Genomic DNA, 10,000 nt, shown 5'->3' on the forward strand with positions numbered 1-10,000 from the left:
TGAAAGCAGATAATTTACATTGTTCTCTAGAGTCTGGAATCTAATAGGTTCTTTAGTGCAATAAAATTAAATGCTACATCTTTTAAATTTTAGCACATAAATCCCCTTGGCAATTTTGTGTTTTTTAAACTTGCAATTTTTTTTTTGTTTCTTAAAAACAATGAATTTTAAAATTGTTGCTAAACATATATTTACCTAGCTCTTTTATTTAGAGTATAAAAGCCAATTAACACTGTTCATTAGCAGAATTGGGTGTTTGTTTTAAAGTTAAACCAATCACTTTGATATGCTAATTATGATGTAATTTAATTTAAGTCCTGTAATGATGATGCCGCTATTATCGACATAAATGATGCAGTTAAGCGGCAGAGTCTCATTTGCATATGCTTGAAGCAAGTTGAATTAGGCTGTTCCAGTATCACTTTGCTTTAATTTTCCACTTCTGTTCACACCAGCCCTTTGGGTTTTCCGGGCTGTCGTTTGCTATTGATGATCAGCACTTTTATCTGTTTTTTTTTTTTTTTATATATATATATAAAGACAAAGAGGGTGTAAACTGATTACTAGAACTATACAAATTTAAATTAAATATTTGAAAATTGAAGCTATTTAAGTATGAAAATGATTAAATAACAGTTACATCAAACAGTAAGTAAAAGCTGAGATAAACAATTGCTCATTAAGCATTTCTACATTGACTCTGCCTTTTCTTCCTCATATGAAAGAAATGCATATTTGTCTGATATGAAAAGCCTGTAATATAAGCAGTAACCCTATACATGATTTTGATTAGTTTAAGTGAGTTTTGCATTGAGAATACTAAATTAAAGTAAACATTTAAGCTGGTGAAATTTTGCCATTTATATTTGCACCTGGGAAGATGAAGTTGTAATTTAAACTGTTGGTATGTACCCTGGTGTATTTTAAGACACTGCATCTTCCTTTAGTAGCTCACAGTTGATCCTTATTTCCTTTAAACTGTCATCTGGTATCTTAAGAAACATTTCTGTATTTTTAATAATGCACAAAAATATTTTTTTATTAGGCAAAATGATGCTTTTGAAAGACCAACTGCATGGTTGATGTGTGACTTAGCCAGAGTTAAACACTGGCCATTATCTGTTTTGTAGAGGTTTTAGACTTGGGTAATTTTCTTCTGGAAAGATTATTTTTCTTCTGACCAATTTCTCCTGTTATGTCCTAATTGGTTACATAAATCTTGTCTGGTATGAATGAGAAATGTTTCTGTGTTGTCAAGTATAATCTTCACCCTTATTTACCAATTCATTAAGATCTATTGATGCAGGACTGGTGAGAGGGAATGACAACATAAATCAGCCCTCCAACATAATGACCCTAATCAGCTAGAAATAACTGGAAACGTCATGATGAGCTATGTCTCAGAATCTTGCAGAAGTAATACGTTTGGTGGAGAGGTTTGTGTCTATGCTTCGATCATTAACTTTGCGTTCACTCACCTTCTTCAAAGGAACTTGTAACATCTCTTGTTAGGAGTGAGAAGTCCATTTCCAAGGTGCTTCAGTTTGTACAATCTAAGAAGTAAATAATGAAGGTGATCGTCCCTTTAACTATCTACTAAGAATTACTTATTTAATCATTATTTTTTCCTTTTCATGCCTACACAGGCAGGGTGTATGTATCCATGTGTGCAATGCACATAGATAACCAAATGTATACAAATTGTGTGCTAAACATCAGAAATAACTGTTATTTTAAATGTAAAGTGATTACCTTGTTTTTGTTTCGTTAAGTGTTTCTGACATTTCTAGATTGATTTGAAATGGATTATTGTTTCTGCCTTTAAATATAGGAAGTATGTGATGTTTAAATTTTTAATTAGACGTAAAGAACAAAGGGAAATACACATATACATGCATACATACATCTAATTTCTTGGTATACTTTATGGCTGTCTTTCAGGAACCTGTCTTTTTAGAAAAAGCAGCTTTTGTTCCCTTTGTGATTTTTAAAGTCTTTTTTGAAAATTTTAATTCAACAACTTTTGAAAGATGTTTAAAAAATGGATTCTGGATTCCTATTTGTAGAAGGTATATATGTGGGATGAAATAAACTAAGATGGTGTGTGTGTGTGTGTGTTTCAGGTTTTCCAATGTATTCCTTATTCCATTTTGATTTATTTGGCAATCTAAAGTGCAACTTTTCTTGATTTTTCCATCCTTAAATATGATCATTGTTACAATACATTGTTGAATTACTATATATTAAAAAATAAATAGCAAAATATTATAAATGAGTTTTAATGTGTTAGCATTTATGCATCCATATTGTAACTTAAACTGTTTTTGTTTTTTTTTTTTACTATAATGAGGTTTTTAAGCATTAAAGAATTTGTTGTATTCTTCCTATTCATTATGCCACTTACTTCATGCTTGTCTTAACATTATATATGAATTACACCTGCCAAAAAGGTTTATCAGATGGCTTTACACATAGCAGTGCAGTTTTTTTCAGTTGATAATCTTAATCCTTTGAAAGTAAAGCATGGAGCAGTTACCCATTTATTGGTTGCTTGGTTAGCTGTTTAATTTTAAGATTTGTTTCCTTTAGTTATGAGGTTTTTCCAGGAATTAGTTTTGAATAATTGCACCATGTATGTATAAATGAAATGATGGCATTTTTTCTTCCAGAGGAATTCATGTTACTTTTTTCTACTTGAAGAGAAGATATGTTTCATCAGATCTAATAAAACCAAAACACCAGGTTATCATACAAATTTGATTTGAATTTTCTTTCCCCATTTTCCTATTTATATTTACCCAACACCACAGACAAAGAATACATTACCCCAACCCCGAACCTGTCTCCCCTCAGCATCTTTACATATTTAGCAGCATACTGTCTACAGTAAATTCAAGTACAGATTTCCCCTTTGTAAATTAAGGATTATTATAACATTTTCAAATTATTTGCACACATTTCCTACTTTTTAGCAAGGTTCTTCATATTTGGCATTTTGATTTATTAGCCAATCTAAAGTATTAAATATCTTAGCTCACTTAGCATACTACCTCTTTTTTTTATATGCATTGTACTGCATGTCAATGATGAATTAATTTCACTGGAGCACAGAAGTTGTGATTATTTAAAACAGCAACTAATTCCAAGTTTTAGATTATTCCCAAGTGAAAAGAAACAGACTGTAACACAATTATCATTCTTATTCAATATGTGTGTTTTGACAGCGACAGTGGCTTTCTAATCACAGGTAATCTGTTCTTGGGGATTGGTTTCACATTATTGCATTGCTTTTATATTTCTTGAGTAAATGACACATTGATGTTTCTTTCAGGCATACTTTTTACAGTTTTTTTTCTTTTCTAGTGATGCACATTTAATAAAATTGCTGGCCTCAGTTTGTAAAGTGTTTATCTGGTTTTTTTTTTAAACCTAGCAGTATCTTGTTTGCTGTCCTGTATTGACAGTACAGCTTGCTTAGAACACTTTTAGACTTTGACCTTGCCACACCTGCTACTGTAAGCAGAAATATCAAACATATGTCCTTATTCCAAAAAAAAAAAAAAAAAAAAAGTTGCACACCTGTCTTTAGCTACCAGAACAAAGTGGTTGATATAAATACTACATTTAAACACAAATCTCCTCACTCTGCATTAAGAGAAGTTTATAAATAATGCCTGAAACACTTCACAGTGAGCTTTAGGATAACTGTTGTTGATACATTCTTCATTGCCCTAAATTAGAAGCCCTTTTCCCTTGCAGCTGACTAGTAAAGTGGGTTTCTTCTTCACTGAACTGCTCATTAAGCTGAAAGTAGAAAATCAACAAACTGTGCATTTCTTACCTCTGGGGTTAATTTATTCCATACCTCTTTCTTTTCTTGCAAAATAATGTGTTTGTGGCACATTTAAGGTGCTTCTATTCAAGTATCTTTCAAAGAGATTGTAATAGGCATTTAAAAGTTTGTCTCTGTTACTTTTAAGCTTTTTAATTCTTAGTTTTACTGTTACATGAGCGAAAGCTGCAACAGAATAAGCCAAAAGATAAAACTCTATGTATTTAAATTTCGATCAGGTGCAAAATTAAGCTAGGAGTCTAATCTGCTTTGCAATATTCCCTTGTTGCATAAATTAAGGTATTTTTGATGAGTTTAATAGAATATGTCTATGGCTGTACAGTTTATAAATAAAAGCCATCGAATAAACACAAAGCACTGTTGTGACTTTAACAGGGAGTCATATACTAATTTATATAATAAGTGGTTGGGCACACTTTATTCAAGACTACAGCTGCAAGAAATGGCATGAATTGCTGGGTGTGTTTAATGCTGGATTATAGCAATTTGAAACATGTCAAACACATGGCTAACGCCTCATGCTTCACTCATTCTTGCGTAAACCTGCATAGCCACCATCCATTATACCCTTGGTAACAACACAATTCTGGAAGTAAATATTGCTACACTAAGTAACCTTTCAGTCAAGATTGTTTAAGAAGAGAAAGCACTATCCTGCATGTATAGTAAAGTGTGAGATACAAGCTTTTAATGAATGGTGGAAGAGATTGTTAAATATAAATATTTAGAGGTATTGCTGTACTGTATAGTGTAAAATAGATTTTTCAAGGCCCTTTTCACTTTCCAGCCTTGCACTTTTTGTTCTTCTTTATGTTGTGGGATTTAACAAAAGTACTGTTTGCTGTTCAGCATTTATGTACGATTTGAGTAACACTTGTCTTTGAGACTTCTGTGAATATTTAGGCAGTCGAAATTGTTCTGTAATTACTGAATGAGCATGGGCTTAAAGAGCTGCACTATTAGTGAGGTTCTGCTAACTTAAGTGGGATGTTCCCCTGAGACTGAATCTATCTTTTACACATACAGGAGATATGTCTATGTCTAATCACAAGTTGCATGTTTTAAGTTAGTTTTTAATTTGTATTTGATCTGCAAATTTTCATTCTGTTTTTGTTCTTGCTGACATCATATTTGTAAATCTTGTACTGTAATTTAGCTGTTTAGTACGTTTTCAGTAGGATAATAAGAAATTAATTTAGTTTTATTTATGGATAAAATCATTAATAAAAGAAAATATTTAGCAGAATTATAGTTTGTTGGGCTGTTTGTCTGGCGACCCACAATGTCTGCCAAACATTTTTGTATTGCTTAGATAGATCAATGAGTGCTTTTTTCTTATGCACTCGGTGTCTTTAAAAGACTGTGTTTGAATTTTCATACAACAAGTAAAGGCAATCAGACCCCCCTTTTCTCTGAATATTTTAAACATTGTGCATGTAAAATTTATGCCTAATTTGAATACTTATTAGCTGCCTGATCTCAGAAAAGAGTGCTAGCTTTGTTTTTTTTTTTTTTTTTTTTTTTTTTTTTTCTTGTGAAATTCATCACTGGGTGTCACATTTTCCATTTGTATTCCCTTTCTTAGCTAATGTTCAATACAATGTTTAACAGGGAGTGTTTGTTCATAAACACATCTGCTTCAGCAGTTGTTTACTGTAGCTATAGCAGCTGTCGCCCTTTATGTAACTTAGCTCTTGTTTGTTTTACTTATATCCTGTTTATTCTTGTTCTGAACATCCTCAAATTGGAAATCAGGAGTTTCTACTTGTCTAAGTCTTGGAACATGTTTTCTTTTTTTTTTTAAAGAAGCCGGCAAGAAATAATGTATGCATTAATCTCCATATGAAATCAAAGTGGGGGGAGGGGTTGTAAGTGTATGGCAGTTGTTGTGCTGCTTTTTGTTGTTTTTGTGTGTGTGTGTGTGTGTTGTTTTCATTTGGACTAATGTATAATTAATAGTGTATGCAACATCTTTCTTTTCCTTAGAGTAGATTTAAAATGGTATAATATATAGCAGGGTGAATTTTCTTTGAACCCAAACAAAGGCTCTGATTAGAGTGTTTAATTATGGTGCTCACGTGATGCTTTACAATTACTCTAGACAAAAGCACTTAATGGGCAAGCATGAGACTTCTTTGTTTGTTTGTTTGCTTGCTTGTTTGTTTATGTCAGCTGATTTAGTAATTAACTTTAATTAAAGCATGTATTTCTGGTTGCTACAATATAGGGATTTTTTGATGTGTTATGGTACAGAATTGTAAATGCATTGTTTTTGTTTTTATATTCCAAATATATAACCTACCGTGCTTTCCTGCCTAAGCCGTCTGTCAAAATGTGAGAAGTGTTTTAAATTCTTGTAATTTGTAGTGTTCAGCAACTGGAAGGTGAGGATAGATGACAAAGACTGTGAATGCAGAACATACTTTGGAATTTGTGATGCATTAGGTCAGAGTGGTTCTTATTTATTACAAAGATTTCAACTGATCTTGGCAGGACATCGCATTGCTGTCCTGAAAGTGCAGTACATTTATGCAGTGAAAATGATAAAACATTTATTACAGTCGAGAAGGTAATATGCATAATTTATGCTGTTTTTAGCACAATCATTAGTGATATTCTTGATAGATTTTATTTCAGCTTTCATATCTAATACATGCCAGGAAAATTAATTTTATATCTTTCATTTATTTGCCTATGTTAAAATTGAGTTTTAAGTCATCTTCAACTGAATGGTTTGATTGCTTTGCTTGCATGGGCTTAATTATTTCCCAGAAAGGACAGTATTAAATGTTTTAAATGTCACAAAAATAAATGAATATCAGCAATATGATGAAGAAATAAAAAAAGAAAAAAAATAGTTATCTGGTGGTGTATTGCTTCTCCCAACCCCCATGCCCCCCATCTCGAGAGAGACAAAATTTTATTTAATCACAAAAAGGGTGAAGCCCATTAAACCATTTATCATTGGATATCACATGATTTGCAACTCCCATACGTAATTTTAATTTTGCATTATTAGCTGTGCATCATTAGACACCTGCTTTTGAAGAATAGTCATATACAGTAGCAGGTAGAAGTATATTCTTATATATTGGCTTGTATTATTACTTGTATTAGTAGGAAGAACTCCTGAAAAATGTCAATTTTAATGTTTTCCCATGTGTGAAACTTGTTTAAGTTAAATAAGCAAGTAATATTGCATGCTGACAATAGGATGGATTATAAAAGGGGAAGCCAAAAATATTTATCAATATTCCTCTACTGTGAAAAATATACATACAAGATCCCAGAGTCTTGTTTAAAAAATAAATAAAAAATGAAGTTAAGTTAGTTCACCTTCTATAAATAAAGCAGTAGTACAAATGTGACCTTTACTAATTTACTTATTTATTTTTGGTACATGATTTAGAATATGTTCTTTTCTGAAGTATAGTAATTGAAACATTTTACAACTACAAGACTGGTTAGTAAATTCTGTTTGTTCGCTACATGTTGCAGTTTTTCAAGTTAACAGAATCTTTTTTTTTTATACTAGATAAAAGAAAGCAAAAAAGCTAGATTGTTTTATTTGTTTAATAAGAGTGCAGTGTTCTTTGCTTTAATTCACACTTAAATGCCCCCCTACCCCCAGCTTTAATGTGGGCCACCTTAATAATGGAAGTGTAAAGGTATAACCAGACCGTTAATTGATGCCTCTTAATCACTTTTAGGTATTAAGTCATGATGCAGGAATCCGCGACAGAGACAATAAGCAACAGTTCAATGAATCAAAATGGAATGAGCACTCTAAGCAGCCAATTAGATGCTGGCGGTAGAGATGGAAGATCAAGTGGTGACACGAGCAGTGAAGTAAGCACAGTTGAACTGCTGCATCTGCAACAACAGCAGGTAAGTTGTGTTGTCCTTTTAAATTAAATCACAATTTCCAGTAAACAGTAATAAGTCATTATTCTTTTAAAAGTGCAGTAATAATAGATAACTGTTAGAGATAGTAATTTGTTAATGAGGATGTGTTTGCTCTATCTTGTGTATGAATGATGTCAAATCATTATTTTGTGTTTATTTTATTGTATATAAATATTGTACATTGGCTTTGTGCTTTAGGGTAACTAATTTCAAAATTGGTTTTGTGTATTATGTAGTGGTGATGCTGTTATTAAATATGTATTTGTCTTCAGAGTTGCAGTGTAAATAATAAGGGCTTTCATGTTCATGGTTACAGTCTCGTAGCTAAAGAGATTTGAATCCTGAATATCCACTAGAGGGCCTTGTATCTTGATATTAACCCTGCCTACAAAATCCCTGCAATAAACCTTTGACCATTGAAGACATTAAAAGGGGGCTAATTGATGTTCTGTTCATTGTGATAAACAGATTTTTATTTTGGTGCTTTTCAAAGTGTTTCAGTGAGAAGTTTTGCATGAATACACTTTAAAAATGTATAATTGTGCTTTGCATATGCTTGTGCTTTAATTTGTTACATTTACCTTTTTTATTCATATCATTGTCATATTTATATTCATGAACAAATTAGTAGAGTATTAGTTTAGATATTTGATATCTACAAGATTAATCATGTTTAATATATAATTTTGAGTTGTCATTCTGTTAACTTTACACAACCATAATAGTATAAAAGTAAGTCAACGCATCAAAAAAGGTTGAATGTTATTGTTTTTTATTTTGTCTGTAAACATTTGGTTAAGATGCTCAAGCAGCATTAGTTTTGTACATATGTAATATATAGATTATTACGTGTATGTGTGTGTGTATAGTATATATATATATACATCTTCATGCTGTATAAAGTGTGTGTGTGTATACAGTGTATCTGTGTATGTATTCATATATAGTGTGTGTGTGTGTGTGTATGTGTGTATATATATATATATATATATATATATATATATATATATAATATTATTATGTGTGTATTTATATAATGTACTCATAAATGTAGTGCAAGTATTCAATATCACTGACTTCATGAGTGCCTTTACTTTATTTTTAATATACCACAGGACCTCCTTTGTTTTATTTAGACATCCCAGTAATCTGGGCCACTTGTTAGGGAAGTGGATGACAATTGTAGTTTTTTTCATTGATTAGTCATACTAGGGAAAAACAAGAGGTAGTTTTTGGGCTGTATATTTGTTAGAAGCCAGCTGAACCCCAGGACCACAAGGAGACAGCATACCTCAGTGAGCGCAGGGCCTTCAGGGCATGCTTTTCTTGGTAATACTGTTAAGCAGTGTCTCTTGTCATACTGATGCATGGCAGTGACTGTTCGTATACAACATGAAATGTGTGCATGAATCATATAGTTTGTAACAACCAAAACATAGATTAGTAACTTTTTATAGTTTAATGTCTATGAAATGCTGTCTTTTGCTTTAAGCATTATTCTCTTTATCTAAAGATTTTTTTAATATAAATTTTAGTGGCTTTGTACATGTGTGATTTGAGTCATACTAGTACTAATTCAGAAGTTGTTTCTTAGAGATTTTTTTTTTTCGGTGCTACCAATTATACATAAGACTTACTGTGGATCTTCCTTTTGTTGTGTTGTTCAGGATTTGAACTCGCTAAGATTTAGTTACTAGAGAAAAAATAAATATAATCAGTGAAGACAATATTTCAGAAGGCTTTAGAGTGAAGAAAAAGTTATGTTAGTAATTGACAACCATGTTTGGTAGTGACACTGTGTGTATTTGAATGAAGAAAAAATGTAACCCCAATCCTTCAATAATAAATTAATAGGACGCAGGGCTATTCGTCATTGTGTTGAAATATTGCTTGTAACGTGTGGAGGACCATCATTTTCAAAGAGATCTAATATAAAAAAACTGGCTTCAGTTAATTTAATAATTAATTGATGCAATTTTTAATGGCAGTTTCTTATATACATTATTGTGTGTGTGCTTTACCATATCAGCATTTCTAGCAATGAAGGTGTTTTGACTTATTTTTTATGAAAGGAATTCAATGTAAATGCATGATTTGAAACATCTGAAATTTAGGGTAATAGAGGTGTCTTTTTATAATGAATGTGTAAAATTAATGCATCTATAATGTGACATAAATTATATCTCTATATTTTCTAATGATACTTTAAATTTTTCTATTTTTATTTTGAGTATTAGTGCA

The 10,000-nt window shown here is 31.5% G+C and overlaps 1 protein-coding gene across 15 annotated transcripts in view; it reads left to right on the plus strand.

Annotated features, from left to right (window-relative positions):
• The window catches only part of foxp2 (forkhead box P2), a 613,104-nt gene that overhangs the window by 442,964 nt on the left and 160,140 nt on the right, over positions 1-10,000 (plus strand). For all 15 annotated transcript variants that reach the window (XM_051928699.1, XM_051928702.1, XM_051928698.1 and 12 more), the window contains one exon: positions 7,564-7,741. In XM_051928699.1, the coding sequence (XP_051784659.1) occupies positions 7,574-7,741 (168 nt within the window). In that variant the 5' untranslated portion in view covers positions 7,564-7,573. The remainder of the gene's footprint in view (positions 1-7,563; positions 7,742-10,000) is intronic.

Source organism: Erpetoichthys calabaricus, chromosome 1 (genome assembly GCF_900747795.2).
Source record: "Erpetoichthys calabaricus chromosome 1, fErpCal1.3, whole genome shotgun sequence".
Lineage (NCBI taxonomy): Eukaryota > Metazoa > Chordata > Cladistia > Polypteriformes > Polypteridae > Erpetoichthys > Erpetoichthys calabaricus.